General features: G+C 34.6%; 2 protein-coding genes across 6 annotated transcripts; both read left to right on the top strand.

Moving 5' to 3' along the window:
- Positions 1-593: 593 nt before the first annotated feature.
- On the top strand, positions 594-17,062 carry LOC111298233 (protein transport protein SEC24 C-like). 5 transcript variants are annotated; one of them, XR_016340906.1, is made up of 25 exons: positions 594-842; positions 973-1,919; positions 4,019-4,255; positions 4,494-4,568; positions 4,715-4,813; positions 4,923-5,034; positions 5,508-5,635; positions 6,938-7,057; positions 8,447-8,527; positions 9,267-9,344; positions 9,495-9,587; positions 10,220-10,274; positions 10,393-10,469; positions 11,315-11,386; positions 11,524-11,607; positions 12,347-12,466; positions 12,585-12,653; positions 13,781-13,858; positions 13,972-14,110; positions 14,333-14,589; positions 14,800-14,945; positions 15,021-15,200; positions 15,868-15,956; positions 16,082-16,113; positions 16,523-17,062. XR_016340906.1 is itself a non-coding variant. In XM_022893027.2 (25 exons), the coding sequence occupies exons 2-25, from the start codon at positions 1,050-1,052 to the stop codon at positions 16,627-16,629; spliced, it is 3,306 nt and encodes a 1,101-aa protein (XP_022748762.2). In that variant the 5' UTR covers positions 594-842; positions 973-1,049; the 3' UTR covers positions 16,630-17,062. The 5 variants fall into 5 exon arrangements, 3 of the variants coding, with proteins under 3 accessions (XP_022748762.2, XP_089614463.1, XP_089614464.1); XM_022893027.2 differs by having other exon boundaries at positions 14,425-14,589; XM_089758337.1 differs by having other exon boundaries at positions 14,425-14,589; positions 16,508-17,062.
- Positions 17,063-17,644: 582 nt separating this feature from the next.
- Positions 17,645-18,328, top strand: LOC149519588 (E3 ubiquitin-protein ligase RING1-like). The gene has a single exon (XM_089757788.1). The coding sequence runs from the start codon at positions 17,645-17,647 to the stop codon at positions 18,326-18,328; it is 684 nt and encodes a 227-aa protein (XP_089613914.1).
- Positions 18,329-19,764: the final 1,436 nt, after the last annotated feature.

Genomic DNA, 19,764 nt, shown 5'->3' with positions numbered 1-19,764 from the left:
AGAATTTATTTGAACAGAATTTTTAAGATAAAAGAAATTACGCACAAATTAATGAATTTATTAGATCTTTATTAAAATAAAAAATTAAATATTTAAATGAAAAATTGAAATTTATATCCATGATCTTACCTATAAAGTACAATGTATGCAAAAATTGTTTGTGATGAATACATAAATACATCTAATCTTTACTAATTTTAATATAATTTCTATATTTATCATCACAATTGTTAATTAAAAAGAAAATAAAAACAAAATAATAAAAAATAGTAAATCCAATGATTGTACCTCTATCAAAGATAGAATGAAGACAATCGAGCATGATAATTTGAAATACCAATAAACAAATTATATGAAAGAAATAAAAATGATAATTTAAAATTTTAATAAAAATTAAAATAATATATTTCATATTTAATACGATAAATATTACTTTTATACATACATGTATATTTTTATATTTATTTTACAACTATTTTATATGTATTTCACATAAATAAATGATCAGATTTACACCTAGTGCCGTTTCTTTTAAACAATCTCCGAACAAACAAATACTTTCCTTAATTAATAAAAATAAATTTTCATTTTTTAAGGTTTTCAGATTTACAATTTTGATTCCTTTTCTCTAACGTTACAGTACCCGCCCCGCTCTCTCTTTCCTTCTCCGATCCTTTCCCAAATCCGCAATCTCCGATCGGTCAGTTAATTCCCTAAAGACCCTAAGTTCTCCGATCTATTTTTCTAAAACCCTACTCCATAATCACGAACCTTCAGATCTAAACTTAGTTATCTCCTTATATTCAACAGATCCGACGTTTCTTTTTTCTTTCCGATCTCAGGTACTCAATTTACTTCTATCTTCTAAATTTTAGTTCATTTGATCTTTTTTTATTTTATTGTTAATTCGCGATCATTATTACTGTAGAAGTTTTAAAAGAATTATTATTGATTTTTTTGGGGTTTTTGTAGAATTTGATCGCGTTTTTGTAAAGTATAGAGACTAAAAGGATATTGAAAGAGGGGATTGGGTTTGTTTTGATTAAGTTATGGCAGCTCCTGTGCCTCCATGGGCACCTAGACCCGGCGCCAATGCACAGCAACCACCACCACCTAGCTTTAATCCGAATTATCAAACCAATCCCAATTCGGTAGCCGATAACATGCAGAATTTGAACCTAAATCGGCCACTTTCAATGCCCAATTCTGGACCTAGGCCTTTCCCTTTTGGTCAACAACCACCCCTCCCTCAATCCACAGTTTCTGCTGGATTCCCCGTTGCATCCCCGCCAATGTCACGGCCGGGCGCCCCTCCTGGTTTGGTGGGAAGACCTGCAGTGCCTCCTACTGGACCACCACAATCTACGTTACCTGCAAATGTTCCCCCAGGGAGACCCCTTGGTCCGCCTCTTAGTCACCTGTCTCCTTTTGGGTCTAGACCTCCTCCTGCTTCATTGTCATCTTCCACAGGTGGTGCAGCTCTACCTTCTAGTGCTTTCCCATCTTCAGGTGTACCTAGTGTCGCAGTTGCACCACCACCATTAGGTGCTCGCCCGAGTCCTTTTATGTCATCTTCACCTTTGATTGGTGGTCCAGCTGTGCCCCCATCAAGTGCACCTGCTGGTCCTTTGAGTAATGGATCACCAGCGATTGGTTCAGGAGGTTTGCCTGGTGCACCTCACTTTCCTCATGCTGCAAGTATTTCACAACCTCCTGTTGGACCTCCACCAACTATGATGTCAGCTAGGGCTCCTGCTCAAGCTGCAACCATGCGTTCTGTTTTGGGAAGTACAGCTGTAAGTTCCCCACCAGCTCCACCAATGCCTTCAGCATCACCATTTTCAGCTGTGCCTCAAGTGAGACTTCCACCTCCAGGTTCTCCTTTTGGACCACAGACATGGCCGATGCAACCCCTGCAGGTTAGCACTAAAATCTTGACAATATTATGCTTTCAAGATTCTTCCATTAAAGAACTATAATCAATTGGAATTTGTCAACCTGCATTAGGCATAGAAAGTCTTTGATTGTCTTCGTTTTCTTAGTAACTGATATTTTTTATGTGCAACTGTTTTATGTTGATATGGATTTTTCAGCATTATTAAGTAACTGTAAATGACATTTTAGAAATCTAAGTTCTATACTTTAGTGTTTACCTTAAATTGCATCTAATGACCTGGATGTTTGGTCCAAATATCTTCTAGCTCAAGGAACTTGGTTCTGTCCTTCCCCCCAAATTGTAAGTTGAACATAAAAAAATCTAATGTTTGAAAACAGTTACAATGTGTTTAAATTGGCATGCAAATATCAAAATGTAATAATACAGTGTTTGGGATCTAGAGGGGGAAGACAGGAGAGGAAATGGAGAGGGGAAGAAGGATGCAAAAGGAATAATTTTCTTGTGTGGATTGCTTAGAAAGAAAGAGGGAAAGGAAAGAAGCCTATGTTACAAATTTTGTTTGATTAAAGGGCAGAAAAGGAAAATTATTCTATTTTGTAAAATTAAGCCATTTATAAGTTAAAAAAAATGTTAATTTTTGTTACTATGATAACTTTTATCAAGGAATTCTTCCCCTCCTGATCCTCCCAAGTCGAAGGGTTTAATAAAAATAGGGTTTGGAGGGTACACATCCCTTCAAATTGCTCCCCCTCCATTAAATTGTTTCAAATAGAGATAGGGTTCCCTCCTCCTTTTTACTCTTCCCTTCTATTGCAGTCATTGTTAATTCGAAGAAAACCTAATGGAATTGAGAAATGAAGAAAGATTTTAGTATATAATGGAAAAAATGAAATTGAGGATGTGCTTTTCTTTTTTATAATTAAATCATTTATGCCTTGAAAATTGGTTTACAGTTTGTTGCTATGTTGTATGAAGTTTTTCTTTCTAATGTTAAAGTTAAGGATGTCAAACCCCTAGGGCTTTGTATGATTTGTTGAATGGAAAGTAAAAAGATGGCATGTTTGGCTTGTTAATGCAAAAATAATATGTCGTATAATTAAATGTTTTCTTGGAGCCATAGGTAACATTGCCATCTCTACTTTTCTGAAGATATCAATCTTTTTATTGGTCATATGGGTTTATGATCATTTTTTGTTTGGTGCTTTACATTTGAAAGATAAAAACACCTATTTTATTGTGCTTTCTAAAGATAAGTATCTTTCGTTCTTGTCAATTAGGTTTTTTAGGAGCTTTCGCCATGTAATATGGCTTCCATGTTTCTACCATTGATTTTGGCCTATCCAGTCCCCCAAATGCAATCACTTTTATGGCACTACCCTCACATGGTTGCCCCTATTGCTGGGTTATAACTTTGTCTGGCATCAGCTGATACCCATTTAACCCTTTATTATGTTAGCTTGAAACAAAATTCACAGATCCTTCTAGTGTGTACCTGTGCATGTATCAATGGTGTAAGATTTGATGATTTTTCTGCCCAACTGTGTCTTTTCTGTACAATTCATATTTCACTAAGTCAACTATTCGATTAATTATTCTATCAATGTCAACCATGCGTGCCAAGTTTCAGGTTGATTGAATACGTTCTGTTGTTTTATTATTTTCAACATTTCAACTGTTCAATTTTATAAGAAAATGATGGTTTTGTGATTGAAGCTTAAAAAATATTGGAGTAGCTTGAGTGTCGACATGCATAAATAGAATATTAAATCCAGTGGTCAGTTGCTGAAAGCTTTAGAGCAGTGCAGAAATTAGTAATTCTGTTTCCTGATTTCCTGTCTATCCTGATCACATTTGCGCACAAACAAAATCAATTAGAAGTTGGTTATAAACTTTAATTAGGTTGAATTTGATCAATTGGCATATGACATTTTGGTCTTAATGGATATTTTAAAGCCTGAGTCTAGTTTGTTAAGTTGTGTTAGAACTCAAAACCATTTTAAAGCATTGTGTATTAGGTGCTGAAAATTCTATGTACAGGATAGCGTGGTTTGGTTTAAGGGAGTTTGCATTTTGTTCACTTCGATTAATGATTTGGATTCTGAATGTTTTGAATTGCTTTAGGGATCCCAACCTCCTCTTATTCCTGGCTCTACACAAGCACAACCTTCAAGAATGTTTGGAGTGTCACACCAACTACCGAATCAAGCTATGACTACCATTTCACCTGCCATGGGCCAACCTGGAGCGCCTCTATCAGGGCCATCAAAGATTGATCCTAATCAAATTCCAAGGCCCATTCCAAGTTCCTCACCAATCGTGTATGAAACTCGCCTAGGCAACTCGGCAAATCCTCCTCCGGTATAATCTCTGATCATTTCAGAAAAATGGAAAGAAAATTACTTATTTCACTCAGGAATTTGCTAATTTGGCTATTCCTTTTGATCTTCATTCAAGTTAGGCTCATTATTCTTTTGGTTGGCTTCTCCTATTCTTTTACAATGTTGTCATTGCATGTATGCATATTGCAGTGACAGCTTTGTCGTGTACCTGCATTTTGATTTTTGTTTCTTCTCCTGATCACTTATATTCTTTGAAGCCTGCTACAAGCGATTACATTGTCAGAGACAGTGGGAATTGTAGTCCACGTTATATGAGATGCACAATCAATCAGGTTATTGCAAACTATATAAATTAATTTTGGCCTTTTTTGGTACTTTGTAATTGCGTATACTTTAATGACGTTTGCACTGCAATTTCACAACCAGTACTCAATTGTGATGTTTTCTATACTTGTTTATTTTTCTTTCCATATAACAGATCCCATGCACAGCCGACCTTTTGACAACCTCAGCAATGCAGTTGGCTTTGTTGGTCCAACCTATGGCCCTTCCTCATCCGTTGGAGGATCCTATTCAAGTAATGCCTGATCAACTTGTTCTTATAGCTTGCTATTCAATCTGTCAGGACCTCAATGGATTTTGAAAATTGCATCTACTCATCATATTGTGAATATTTCATACTATAGGTTGTAGATTTTGGGGAAAGTGGTCCTGTTCGATGTTCTCGTTGCAAAGGTTACATAAATCCTTTTGTGAAGTTCATTGATCAGGGAAGGAAGTTTATCTGCAATTTATGTGGTCAGTATCAATTATCTTTGTGTGTTCATCTCATACATTTGGTAGTATCTTGTGGCTTTTAATGTGCTTATATTCATAGCATTTTCTGTTGCTTTTGTGTTTCATTGCTGTCAAAACTTCATTGATTAGCTGTGCTTACACTTTGGGAGCAAAACAGTGGATCGGTCCTAGTTATTATTTGAGAGCTCTTTTTTGGAAACTATTTGAACTGCCATTTAGGACTGAAATGTAAATAATCTCCAAGTATCTTAGTTGTTAGCTATAGGGTTCCTTAGTAGTCTCTTATATGCTTATATTCTTAACTTGTTTTGCTTTTATCAATTTAACATTCCTCTTTCCAAACATAAAATGTCACTTAGATACTGGATAAAAACCATGACCCCAGACATTGATCTTGTCTATTTCTGCTCTCTGATTGTGTCACTGTAATGTAGTAAGGTGGCAATGTCACTGATTTTGCTATTTTCTCTCAGGGTTTACCGACGATACTCCTCATGATTACCATTGCAACCTAGGCCCTGATGGCAGGCGTAGAGATGCTGATGATAGACCTGAGCTGTGTAGAGGAACAGTTGAATTTGTTGCTTCAAAAGAGTACATGGTTTGTTCGAATTATAAATTTGTAAATTTTAAATTGATTAACTTGTAAATTTCTACTTTATTTAACTGTGGCTATATCTCTTTCTCTTTTAAATTGGGTAGATCTAAAACTTAAATATATGGAATGCAAGTTTAGTAGTCACAAGGAAGTGGGTACTAGTGTGATTAAGTTGGATGGTGAGGGAGTACCAAAGAGTAGCCAGTTTCGATATTTGAGATCAATTATTTAGACTGATACTTAAATAGAAGTAGATGTCAAGCATAGGATTCAACCAGGATTGCGAGTTGGCAAAGTGTGTCGAGTGTGTTGTATGATCGCAACATGCCTTTAAAGTTAAAAGTGAAGTTGTATAAAACAACTGTACGGCCTGTATTACCATATGGAACTGAGTGTTGGGCTGTTAGGAAACAACATAAGAAGAAAATGAATGTAATAGAGATGAGGATGCTTAGACAGATGTGTGGTAAGACTAGAAGAGACAAATTAGAAATGAAGAGATTTGAGAAAAATTGGGGGTAGTCCGAATTGAAGAGAAGATGAGAGAGGACTGTTTGCAATGGTTTGGACATGTGAAACGTAGGCCTAGCTTTGCACAGGTTAGGAGAATTGAGTCTCTAGATCTAGGAGAGATAAAAACATCTAGAGGTAGACCACAAAAGATATGGATGCAAGTAACAAAAAACAATATGATGGATAAGGAATTAGATGAAAAGGTGGTTGTTGATGGAAATGAGTGGTGCAAGAAGATTCAAACTACAACCTAGCTTGATTGTCTTATTTGGTTTTTCATGCAGCCAACCCCAAAGTATGGGATATAAGGTTTAGTGTGTTGTTGTTAAGTAGGAATTGTAAGGTGAATGTTGACATCTTTGGATCATGTAGAAGTGATTAGTAAACATTTGATTAAAGGTACTTAACTCAAGTTCAAACTAGTTCCCAGCAGGTAGATTTATCTTTTGCCTCTCGTCTACCTGATCGAGTGCCATACTCTTGCAAAGGAGTTGAGACACTGGATCTTTCCTCAACAACTTTGACTGATCCTACATTTCAGGGGTAATATCCTAAAGATTAAGATGAGCCGAAAAAAGACAAGGATTAACGAAAAAGGAAGGATTTAAACAGTTAAAAACTCATGCCAAATTTTGGTATTATTTAATCATGTGAAATTATTGTGGCCGGGGGTTTACCTATGATTTTTTCAAGTTGGTTTCTTTTTTCTTTCATCAATGGTGTTTCTCTTGTTGTTTTTTTAATCAGGTTGGAGGATAATTCATTCTTTTGCTCCAAAATTCTCATTTCCAGGTCCGTGATCCAATGCCAGCTGTGTACTTTTTCCTAATTGATGTATCCGTGAATTCCATACAGACAGGTGCCACTGCTGCAGCTTGCAGTGCTATTAATCAAGTTATTTCTGATCTTCCTGTGAGTTTCATAACAAGTTCTAGAGTAGATGGTGTTTGATTCTTTCTTGTTCTGATTTGTTAATCTGGTTGTTTAATTCTTTTTCCCCTTATAGTTCTCCCTGCATTGTATCGGAAAATGCAGAAATTATGCTGAGAAGATCATACTTTGTGTTTGATCTATTATTTTTCTTTAGTAGTTAATTGCAAAAGATTTTAAATTATTTTATCCAATTTATGTGCAGAAACTGTTGCCTGTTTAATTCTAAAGAGATGGGTTACTGTACTGTTGTTTCCCTTATTAAACACACAATAAGTGTCAGTCATTTTTGTGTTATTGTTGCTTGAGTGATGTATCATAAGCTTTATATGATGTAAGCATTTTCATACGCATAATTGCATATCAATGCCAAGTTCTTGGTTACAACTACAAAAATAAAAACTAAGGTGTATTGTTCCTTAGTTGCAAGAAATGTGCATCTCCATCTGGTCCAATTTTTAGTTTTTCTTAGTTCTGATAGGAGGTTCTAGAGTTGCTGTTGTTGATGCAATATTGTGTGTTTAATGTGTATTGCATTTTTTTGTTCTCTTGAAAGCAAGTTGTTTTTGCATTAAAGAAAAAGTTGATAGTAACAAAATAAAGGTTGTTAAGTGGCAATGGCTCCACATGAACCTTTGAGTCAGTTTGTTGGTGCAATATTGTGTGTATTGCATTTCTTTGTTCTCTTGAAAATAAATCTGTACATTAAAGAAAAAAATTGAAATGTACATTCTTGTTGCAGTAACAAAATAGAGGTTATGAAGTGTCAATGGCTCCACATGGACCTTTGAGTTTGTTTGGGTGTTCGCAGTTGAACGTTTTAAGCTTTATTATAGGTGTGTATGTTTTAGTTGAGAAGGTAATATGGATTATTGATTTATGTCAGTATTAGTTCCTGTATTTCAAATGATTATCTTTTTTTCCAATGACTTTAGGTGAAAAAATAATCAAGAAAATCATTACTTGGGCTTTCAATGTGTTTTGTTTTGGTTGTGATAGAACAAACGTGATTAGTTTCCCTTGTTTCTTGAGAAAATTGTTAAACTTGGTTTTGGAAATCTGCTAGAGTATTTCCATTGAGTGTGGTAGTATCTCAACGAATTGTATGATTTTAGCCAAAAAAAGTTGTAACGGTTGCATGTCAAGCATGGCTAATTATCCTTTGAAATGAATTATCCTTTAAAAGATAATGCAGGTCTTCTACTTCTCTTTTATCCTCAGTAGTTGGATGTCTGTCTCTGGTAGTTGAGTTGGCGGCTGATACATTGGCTTGCATCTTTCTTTTTTCCATTCTGTTCCGTGATTTTTTACTTAACACTCATTCAAGGCAATGGCAATTCAATTGGTTGATGTGTTAATTGCTTATTGCAGGAAGGTCCTCGAACTCTGGTAGGAATAGCAACGTTTGACTCAACAATCCATTTTTATAACTTAAAACGGGCTCTACAACAGGTCTGTATTAGTTGCAAGTGTTCCCTCCACTTGATCCAACATTCCCTTCTTTCTGGCTACTATTATGCTGGGTAGAAGATTTTTTGCTTGGTTTCATCACATGGGATGCTTTATATTTGAGAAAGAGAGGTCGGTTTGGCAATTATGATGTATAGAATATTCTAACGTTTTTAACAGGTTTCAAGAATTTCATTTTGCTAGTAGTGGCATTGATGACATTATGGTAAATTAAACACATTCTGGACTGGGCTGTATGCTGGAAGCTTGAATTTGGTTACACAGGTTGGCAGAAATGCCTATATATATGTATAAAAGAAAGATGGTTAAATTGTTGAAATCGTGTTTCTCATTTTGATATCAAAGATCATGACAGTAATAGTCTGTACCCGGTAACATTGCTTGTCACTTATCAAGTTATCATCCCAAATCCCCTTCTGCCGTGTGCCGGGGGGGGGGGGGGGGCATAGAAAGAAACATGCTGTTTTATCCACATTTCTTGGGGCAGGGTAGGGGGCTGTGAGACGGTTTTGTTCAACCTTTGTAGTTTCTTGAGGAGGCCATCTCCCTCTTCCTCCATTAGCATTCTGTCTCTGGAAATTGAGATTTTGTTAGGAGTATACACAGGAATGCTTACTTGTCAGTTTCCATATTTTATTGATTACTAAAAGCTCTTTGAACCTTATTTTATATGATCTTTTTCTCTGATGTAATCTACTTAAGAACCTCTTGAAATTTGCAGCCGTTGATGCTTGTTGTTCCTGACATACAAGATGTCTATACCCCTCTTCAAACAGATGTTATTGTTCAGCTTTCTGAGGTTAGTTCTTAATTTATGGAATTTTTTTTTCTTATATTTCTTGAAATTTGCAAATTGTTAATTTGACAGTGGTTGATGCTATGATGTCATATTTGAGATTTCCCAAATACTTTCTGGTGACTTGGGTTGTATTTTGTTTCGAGGATTCAGTGCCACCAGCATTTGGAGCTATTGCTTGAAAATATCCCGACAATGTTTCAGAGTAGTAAAACTGCTGAGTCATGTTTTGGTGCTGCAATCAAGGTAAGCCATACTAGGTTATATCATGAATTAACAAAGCAATTCTTGTGCTTTGCAGATTTCAATCATTAATGGGATCTTTTTCTGATATCAGAAAGGATCACCAGGGCTCAGACTATGATCCATACAGGCTACCGAAACCCCATCCCCACTGATCCTACCACCTGAGCTAGCCCAGGTGGCAATGGGATATGTATATGCTTTCCAAATCATATATAGCAAGTTAAATGACATCTGCTACTCTATAGCAGCTAGAACCAAAGGGTTTTGTTCCTAGCTTAATCTATTTCCTAGTTAAGCAAATACATTGGTTTATAGTTTTGAAAATCTAACAAAGGGGGTTTAGTTCAAGGTTTGAAAGGCAAGAAACTTAACCTCTTCTTCTTAAACAAATTATGATTGTTAACTTTAGGTTTTAGATTTTTTTTTTGGGCCAAACTTTAGGTTTTAGTTTGGTTTGAGGTTTTTGGATGCTGGTTCACACTTGATGGGCAAAGGTTTTTGACTGATCAAAATAAGACTTTTATGGTTATATGGAAAGTTAATAATGCCTGGTGATAATTTTAGGATGTATAGCAATTCCTGTATATTTGAAGTGTAGATGTTGATATCTCACTATTCTGTTATTATTTCAGGCTGCATTCTTGGCCATGAAAAGTACTGGGGGGAAGCTTTTAGTATTTCAGTCAGGCAAGCTCATATACCTATACAACATTTGCATGTTTTGAATTGTGTATCATACTTATGCCATAGAAGTTACTATGCCATTTTCTACAGTCTCTAATGAACAAATAATTTCTTTTGACAGTCTTGCCATCAGTTGGCATTGGTGCCTTTTCTTCTAGGGAGGCTGAAGGGAGAACTAACATCTCTACTGGTGAAAAGGTTTGCATTTTTTTAATAGTTTCCTCTCTGTCTGTTTTTACTTGAATTATAGTGCAGCAATTATTTATTTATTTATTTTGCATAGAATAGTGTTCTTTTAGATGGAGATGTGGTTATCCCTTCATACTTAGAGATGAAAATGTAGAACCTCCTGTTTGCTGTCTGACATCTGAGTTATGACTGTTACATATAATCTCTAAAACCTGCTTTATCTGTTTGGCATTTACAAATTGATTCTTTCATGTATTCAAAAGATTGGGATAGTTGTTACATGAAATTTGATTTATCATTTTATTGTAACCCTAACAAATCTGTTTTCTGATTTATTAGTAGAAATGCTTCTTCTCTGTTCTTCTAGATGAAGATATTGATATTCTTCTTTTGAATATCATGCTTGGTTCATTTTCCTGTTTTCCTAACCAAAAAGTGATATTGCTGTAAGGCTACTGACTTGGCTTTTAATTTCTGTATTTTTCTATATAGTTGGTGGGCTTTCAAAAATGAGGCCCATTTTGGGAGTGGTTATGGATTATACTTGAGTACCGTTATCTCATATAATCATCTTTGTAGTGGGGTTATGACTTCACTTGACAGTGGGTGCATCAGTTCCTTTCTTAGAAAAAGAACAATAAAAGAAAAAAACTTTCATCATAACTATTCAAAAAATGAATTTACCTTCTATTTATCAACATTTCAATTATGATTATCCTTTTTTTCTGCTTTTCATATTGAACCTACTGTGATGCATTTGTTTGTAAAATGAAATTTAATCGAAGCAGGAATTTTTTTTATTCAATGGAAGGCATTGTGCTTCTGTTTTAAAATCTTTTCATTCTGTTGATCAGGAGGCTCATAAATTACTGCAACCAGCGGACAAAATTCTCAAGACAATGGCAATTGAGTTTGCTGAGTATCAGGTAAATTTCAAGTAATTTCTCATAATGTGATAAACAATTCACCAGATCAATTCTTTGTTGAAATTCATACTGGTTATATAAATATGTGGCTATGACTGATTTTTTTTATCATCTTTTCATCTTGCAACACGTGGCAGGTCTGTGTTGATGTATTTGTCACTACCCAGACTTATGTAGACATTGCTTCCATCTGTGTCATCCCAAGAACAACTGGAGGCCAGGTATTAACTAATATTTACCTTTGCTTTCCTGTTTCACTGCCTGATAATTCAATACAAATTGTTATCTTCTAACACCCATACTTAACTTGAAATGAAATGGTGAAGTACACGTTGATTCTTATACTCTACTTCAAATTGAAGTTCCTCCTGCACTTTTACAAGTATTGAAAATTTTTATGGACACCCTACTTGTCAAGATTCAAACCTTTGAGAAAAATTCTTGGGATTTAAAATTATAAAAGTTTTTAATAAAAAATGTTGAGACTTCATTTGCTTTAAAATATGAAACTGCATAATAATGTTAAACGGGGGAGTCATGTTCTATTACAAGTTGTCCATTCACCAAAGTGCCCATTATGAGCCAAAGTGTGTAGCTATGCTCAAATTCACTTCATCATAAATTAGTTTTAAGGGAGTCTGTATATTTGAAAACACGTTTTTAAGTTTGCAAAGTATACTAGGTTTCAAACCTTGCATGTTGGCTGGCTGCTTTAAAATTTTCTACGGCGTAGCACTTCAATAATTCTTTATATGTTGTTGCCTATTGGGACCTCTTAGTACTTTAGCCTGATGCCTGTTTGGTGAAACTTGAGCGCCTGACTATATTGATGTAGTTTTTATTCACCATCAAATCTGTATTTGTTGAACTTCTGTGTATGAGGTCTTCAGTACCAGGACTACAGAGTTTTTTCTTGAGCGGAAGACTCTCGTTTCAACACATATTTTCTCTAAATTCCAGGTGTACTATTATTACCCCTTCTCTGCAGTATCTGATTCTGCAAAGCTTTACAATGACCTTAGATGGAACATCACTAGGCCCCAAGGTTTTGAGGCTGTTATGCGTGTGAGATGCAGCCAGGTAATGTTTTCTGATGTTTTGCTTTGTTTCATTAGTGAAATATTGATAATTGACTTCATTATGTTATGATGGTAATTAACCCTATTTCAATCTTTTTCCTCCACTTAAATACTTGTAGGGTATTCAAGTTCAAGATTACTCTGGAAACTTTTGCAAACGCATTCCAACCGACATTGACCTACCTGGGGTTTGTGCTCTTTTTGAAGAATACTCTGCCTTATATCTCATTATGTCTTTAAGCAAATTATTTTGATTATTTTATCACTTAAAGCATGATTGAAAAGTTTGAACCATAGCTGCTGGCACTGTTTGGTTAACCTTAGGAAAGGATAAGCTTCACAATGGTGATTATTTACTACTCAATGTTTAGCATTGAACTCAAGTTCAATGATTAGCTAATCCTAAGTTAAATAAAAAAGACATGAAAATAAAAAGGAAGAAAGAGTTAGGAAATATGCTAGATCAAGCTACTGGGATATAATGCTCCTAGCCTGCTGAATATTGTTAGAAAAAAGGAAGAGAGAGTTAGGAAGTATGCTACATCAAACTATTGGGATATAATGCTCTTAGCCTGGTGAATATTGTTTTATTTTGTGAATTGATCTGTTGAAAAATTTATTACTAAAATATTGGTTACATTCTCCCAGGTGTTTGAAATTCAATCAATGAATCTTTAATTTTTAGCGAAAATATTTTATATTTTAGTTGTGATTTAAGTCAATCTTATAATTGCACTATAAATGAGCTATGAAGATGAATGATGACTAATTGAATGAGACGTATAACTGCTTCTAGATGGTTGGTTTGCTTAGGTGGTATATTCTTGTACCTGAGACATTTTCAGGCATAGGTATGTGGCTGACAGGGGTTTGTTCAAATTTCCCTGAGTACAATCATTCTGTTTGAAGAGTTATGTCTTCATAATTGATTTCAACTTTGAGGTGTTGTGTAACATGGTTACTTATAGAGAAAATTAAGCCTCAGAGCAAGATGCTGGTATAGCAATTCTTTTATAAAAAAAAAATTGGTCTACTTTTAATATTTAGTATCATATAACCAATTCCATAATGAGATATTTTATTCAGCATTGACCCTGCCAACGATGTATTTTTGTGCTCTTGTCAGCCACAATTTTGTAACTCATGAATTTGGTAACTTTGCTTCTTATTTATATAAATTTTTTCTTCAAAGAAACTTTACATGTAAAACTGTTAGGAGGGTTTATTTGCATGGTTAAGTTTTACCTGAGCAAATTTTGAGTGTTTTATCTATATCAATTTGTTTCAATCATGACCAATCCTCTCTGCTATGCAGATTGACTGTGACAAATGCATACTAGTAACCTTAAAGCATGATGATAAATTACAAGATGGTTCTGAATGTGCTTTTCAGGTACTAACCTAACGGTGTCTGAATTTTTAATGTCATGCTTCATACATTATTTGTTAGCAACAAGAATTTGAGAGTTCTGATGCTTCAGTAATATTCTGGCTTTCTCTTTCCAGTGTGCCCTTCTCTATACCACTGTTTATGGCCAAAGAAGAATTCGAGTCGCAAACTTATCCTTGCCTTGCACAAATATGCTAAGTAATTTGTTTCGCTCTGCTGACTTGGATACTCAATTCTCATGTTTCTTAAAGCAAGGTATTTGAGTCTGCACTGTACATCTTTCTTTACTTTCTTTTCCCTATTGGTGAATTGCTTGTGCAAATTAATTGGTTCTGTTAATCGTTCTTTTCCCTCTCATGCCATGTTTTATCTGCTTCAAACTATCATTTCAAGATGCTTCTCTTTGCCTTTGTTTTTCAAATTATGAATTGATCCTTTCCATATGAATGAGGTGTTAATTGGTTATTTTATTTGCAGAATTTTCTTGGAATTTTCTTCCCAGAATCATTAATTTGATGTGCAAGAATCTGGACCATGTATTGCTTTTTACTAATTTACATTGACTGCAGCTGCCATTGAAATTCCTGCTAGCCCACTCGTGCAAGTGAGGGAGAAAGTGACAAATCTTTGCATCAACATTCTGCTTTCTTATCGTAAATTTTGCGCCACAGTATCATCATCTGGACAGCTTATTCTTCCTGAGGCTCTTAAGCTTCTTCCTCTATACATCCTCGGTATATATGTTTCTTTTTGCTAATTATCTACCTGGTTCCTAGTTTTAGATTATTCCGTATCCCATCTTTCATTATTATTATTTTGAGTTAACCTCCATATTCAAACTTCATATCTTCCATTTTAGCAAATACCTTGGCAGAAATTTGGTCATCTTCTTTAGAAAAAATTGAAATATTTTTCATAGGTTGATAATTGTCTTCTTTTTACAGCATTAATCAAGAGCACGGGGTTGAGAAATGATGGCAGAATAGATGATCGTTCCTTCTGGTTCAATTATATTTCCTCCCTTTCTACTTCTTTGGCAGTCCCACTGGTTTATCCCAGGATGTTTGCCATCCACAACCTTAATTCAAAGGTAAAATTTTCTTGTTGGCTTACAGTCGAGAGTGTTTCAACCATGCTAACAGACAATTTTCTGCTTGTTGGACAGGAAGTGGATGAGTCTGGTCTTCCTTCTATAATCCCACTTGCTAGTGAACATGTCAAGGATGATGGAATCTATCTTCTTGAGAATGGTGAGGATGCTTTAATATATTTTGGGAGCTCAGTGGATTCAAGTATCTTGCAACAACTTTTTGGCTTTACCTCTGTGGATGAGGTCTGCACTCAGGTTGTTTTTTTAAATTCCTTTTGGAGGGTATATGTCTACTAAAGTTCTCATTAATTGGTTAATATATAAGAAACAACTTGTGAGTTGTTAACATAATCACACGTAAAGCATTGAGACTAGTAAGGTTTTGTATCTGCTGCAAGATGAGCAAACTTAGGATATTTTCTTATGCTATTTACTTAAAAAATGAATACACTATTTAAATACTTAAATCAAATGGCCAATTATATATTAAATTGACCACATTCATGTTTTAGTTCAAAATAGCACTTAAAACTCCTTGTATGATGGGATTTTATCTGCATGCTCAGTTTCCTTTTCCTTCCTTTTAATAGTGTGAATTTCCCTTGGTGATTTATGGAGTATGTGATTTTCGGATTGGATGAGAAGAGTCTTGAAAGGTCTTGTTCTTGATGACTGCATAGTATGACACTTAAATAAGTGGCCTCAGATTCAAGTGTCAGGATTATTGGGTTGGGGTTATCTCCTGCAACGTGTCAAATAGTAAAGGTGGGAAAAGAAAAAAGAAAAATAAACCATGGAAAAGGATGGGCATTTGTGGTGTCAATTTTCATAATATGTTTTTTAGCTTTATCATGTGTCTTGACCCTTTCACCTACCTTGTAATGACACTAGTGCCCTTTTTTCAATGTTTCTGCATGTTAAGTTTGTGATGCAGCAATATGACAATTCATTATCGAAGAAGTTCAATGATGTAGTAAATGTTATTCGGCGCCAAAGATGTTCCTACCTTCGGTATGATTAATTGTTCTTCTTAAATTTACTTTTTTTCCTAAAAGAAAGCTTTATTCCATCTCTTTTGTAGAAAATTGAAGAAGATTTCATTGTTTAATGCTTTTTATCTTTATATTCTTTTGCAGGTTGAAATTGTGCAAGAAGGGGGATTCATCTGGTTAGTACATAGAACTCTCCCCCGCATGCAAACTATGATACTGCTTGATAAATAACCTGTGTGGAATATTAACCAAAATTGCCGTTGATTTCTCTTATATAGTCCTTTCTTCTTTTCTTTTCGTTGTCCACTTTCCTTTGCATAACTCATGCCTACTGCAAAAATTCTTTCAACGTGCATCATTTAAAGTTTTCTCATTCTGTAATTGGGGAGGGAAAGTAGGTGTTCTGTGGGTGTCCAAAAATGTTTGCCTTGTTTTTGTGAAAATGAAGCAAATAGCTTCTGTACTATTGCTTCTATGCTTGGAGGTTTCTTATTGTCAGAGACTTGAGTGATTGCTGTATTATTATTTTATTAAAAAAAAAAACTATATTATGACATTTTCATGATTTAGCTGTTACATTTTCAGGAATGCTGTTCCTCTCGTGCATGGTAGAAGACAAGAATCCAAGTGGCCCCTCTTATGTTGAGTTTCTTGTACATATTCATCGGCAAATCCAAATGAAAATGTCATGATAGTTTCAAGCTACCTCAGTTCAGCTCTCAGGTTTCAGATTTCTATTTGGTATTGCATGGAGCACAAAGCAAAAAGTTACAAGTCAAATGACAAATATCTGAGTGGCTTCCTACTCCGAGTTTCTTGTACATATTTGAGTGGCAATTCTGAGAGAAAGTTTTGAGTTTTTAAGCTTCAGTTTGTTTCCGAAGTTGTGATCATCCAACTTTTTGGACACAATTGGAGATTAAAGCAGGGGAGAGACATTATATCACATATCTTTAGGAGCTCAAATCAATTATTTATTTCTAGAAACGCAATTTGAGCTAAGTTTTGCTAAAGAGAGGTTTGTAGTTGTAGCAAACTAGATATTGCAGGGGTCAGTTACTCGATATAATGAATATATGTTGGGAGTCGCGTTATCGCTCTTTCAGTGTGAATCACTGTTTTCCATTCTTTGTTTGCCCCTCATTTTTATGTAAGACTAAACAAACTTCACCTGAAAAAGACTGGTGAAAAACGCACAAATAGAATGTCTAATAGGATAGTTTTTGTGTCACTGGTAATGGCTTCTAGATGCGTAAAATATGATAGATAAACAATCTATAGCTTCCTGCTTTCTTTATTTTTATGTTTGCATTCAAACCCCATTTTCAACCTGATCTCATTCATTCAAGGTATTCAAGGAAAAAAAAACGACAATGTTTTATTTTTGCTTTCGATATTGAAAAATAAAAAAAAATTACAAAATTATGTAAACCGTAAATCGGTAACTACAAGGGAAAATATAAAAGATGAAATACAAAACGAAAGGAAAACAAACAAGAGAGTTGGACATCAAGTTGGTTTTCCATCTTTCGTGCAATCAAAGCAAGCATAAAAAAGTCCCTGATTCCGACTCCAAACCGGCATCGGATTACTTATGAGCCTGGAACTAATGTACCTATAAAAGACTTGTTTTTACCAAAAAAAAAAATCTAATTCTGAAAATACAATAAAAATCCAGAAAGAAAAAAAGAATTCCGAAACATTCCCATGGCTTCCGTTTACTTCGCCAACATTAGGCAAGAATACGATAATGGTTCAGAACAACTTTTTTCTGAGGTCGAACATGATGTTTTCTACGTAGTATTTGAGTTTTGTTACGTTTCATCACTCGATCCTGAAGCAATCTTAGAAACTTTTAATTCATCTTTCTCATGTCCTCGTGACATATTTTTATCTGAAGAGTTTGGTCCGAACATCCTACTTCACATATTTGCCACCATGATTGACCCTACCGATCAATTCCTTCAAACTGTTATTGTTCCTGATATCTTGTTTATTGCACGGAAGATTGACAATGAGCCTGTTAACCTTGGACGTAAAGTAATAAAGTTGATTGTGGAAGTAATTTTTGAGGTGTATACTGATGATGGGGTTGCTCAGGCAATTGATGACTCATTGAGTACATTGAATTTTAAGCCTGCTAGTAGGTCATCTGTTCAAGCTTTGAAAAGGATTAAATGGGGTGATGATAGGCATTTGCCCTTCGAGAGGAGGAGATTACTCGAGGGTTTGAGTTCAAAGGAAGAATGTAGTATCTGTATGGATGAGTTCTTGGACGGTGACGAAGTTGCCTTGATGCCTTGTGGACATGTTTATCATGATGGTTGCATTGTTAAGTGGTTGGAGACAAGTCACGTGTGCCCATTGTGCCGGTACCAGATGCCAACTTGATTTGATTTTAATATCTTTCAGGCATGGAATAACTTCTTTAGTATATTGTTGAATGTACCTGAGAGAGAATGTAATTTTTTGCCTGCTTGGCCAAAAGGTTGAGATATTGAACTCTTGTAATTGCTTATTTCCAATAATGAATTTGATTCGGACTTTGTCCAATGATTTTTCCCTTTAGACAGGAGAAATTTTCACAAATATTTAATGTTCTATACTTTTCCATTATCGCATGTAATATTTGTAATTTATATTCTTTCGTTTGATGCATGGATTGATTTAGATAAATTTTATTATGATTATTATTGACTAGAATTAAGCTGTCTGTTTTTTGTAGCTATTGTGTTGATTTGTTGCCTGAAGTCTAACAATTTTTGCTCATTGGGAGATCCAACTGGAAGTACATACATATGATCAGAATAGGAGTTTTACATGCTGATAGCAAAATTTTGGCAGCTAGAGTTGCTTTTGCTCTTTGATGTGCTTAAATTTCAAAGTTGCTGAAAAGTTCATATTAGCTTTAGTTTCAAACAAGATTTGCATCAAAGGGGATCGAAAAACTATATTAGCTTCATTAAGGGGTTTGTTCATGAAGATTGATTCCTCTAATATTATTTCTCTTATTTGTGCAGAAGTTTTATTTTTTATGATAAAAATGCAGAGCCTGATAGTCAAAAACAGATAATTCTAACATGATCATGCTGATCTTGTCGAGTATAAAAGAATGTTGAAGATTTTGTTTATTTCTATTTGGAAATGGTATGAAAAAGAGCCTCTCAGTCTCATGCATTATAACAGCTGCTAAGCTTTTTGCTTACATCAGGATTTGTCCTTTTCACCTACCAAGATTGATCCATCATCTACTGCTGTTTACCCTTTTTATGACTGATATGTTGAGACTGAGTTTAGCTTCTGCCAACTTGTTTTGTGGTTCTGATACAAATTATTTTTCAGTTTATGGAGTTTTGAATTGTCAAGGGTTTGTAAATGGGGTTTCTTCGATATATATGAACTTTTTGTTTTTTTTTGTTTGAATTGTGTTTTGTTACTCAAACAATGATTCAGCAAATCTTTTCTTTTTCAAAATGGGATCATACTCAAATGTTCACTTATTGCCTGGATCCCACTTCGATATGCTTTTATTAAAATTAATGTGGATGGTGTTGCTTTATTTAATCGAGGTGAACTAGTTATAAGTGGTATTGTAAGAAATTTTAATGGTTGTTAGATGTTTGGATTTTTTAGAAAATTGGATATGATTTGATTTTCAAGATTAAACTACATGCAATTTAGCTGAAACTGATGTTAGTAGGGGATAGTGGTTTTTGAAAATTGATTATTGAATCTAAATCAAAATTTTCATTAACGATCAAAAAAATTATAAAAATTATTCATATACAAGATCCTCTTTATTGTATTATTTATCAGTGTTAATAATT

This window comes from Durio zibethinus, chromosome 3 (assembly GCF_047325235.1).
Source record: "Durio zibethinus cultivar Kanyao isolate XHJ-2024 chromosome 3, ASM4732523v1, whole genome shotgun sequence".
In the NCBI taxonomy this organism is placed as follows: Eukaryota; Viridiplantae; Streptophyta; class Magnoliopsida; order Malvales; family Malvaceae; genus Durio; species Durio zibethinus.
Note: the sequence above shows the minus strand (reverse complement) of the source record. Positions and strands in the feature narration are given on the sequence as shown.

Bases quoted from the DNA above. Each gene is read 5' to 3' on its own strand.
- LOC111298233 (XM_089758337.1), top strand. From the start codon at position 1,050: ATGGCAGCTCCTGTGCCTCCATGGGCACCTAGACCCGGCGCCAATGCA. The intron at 14,946-15,020 runs GTAAAATTTTCT...CTTGTTGGACAG, and splicing joins TCCACAACCTTAATTCAAAG to GAAGTGGATGAGTCTGGTCT. The intron at 16,114-16,507 runs GTTAGTACATAG...TTCATGATTTAG, and splicing joins CAAGAAGGGGGATTCATCTG to CTGTTACATTTTCAGGAATG.
- LOC149519588 (XM_089757788.1), top strand. From the start codon at position 17,645: ATGGCTTCCGTTTACTTCGCCAACATTAGGCAAGAATACGATAATGGT.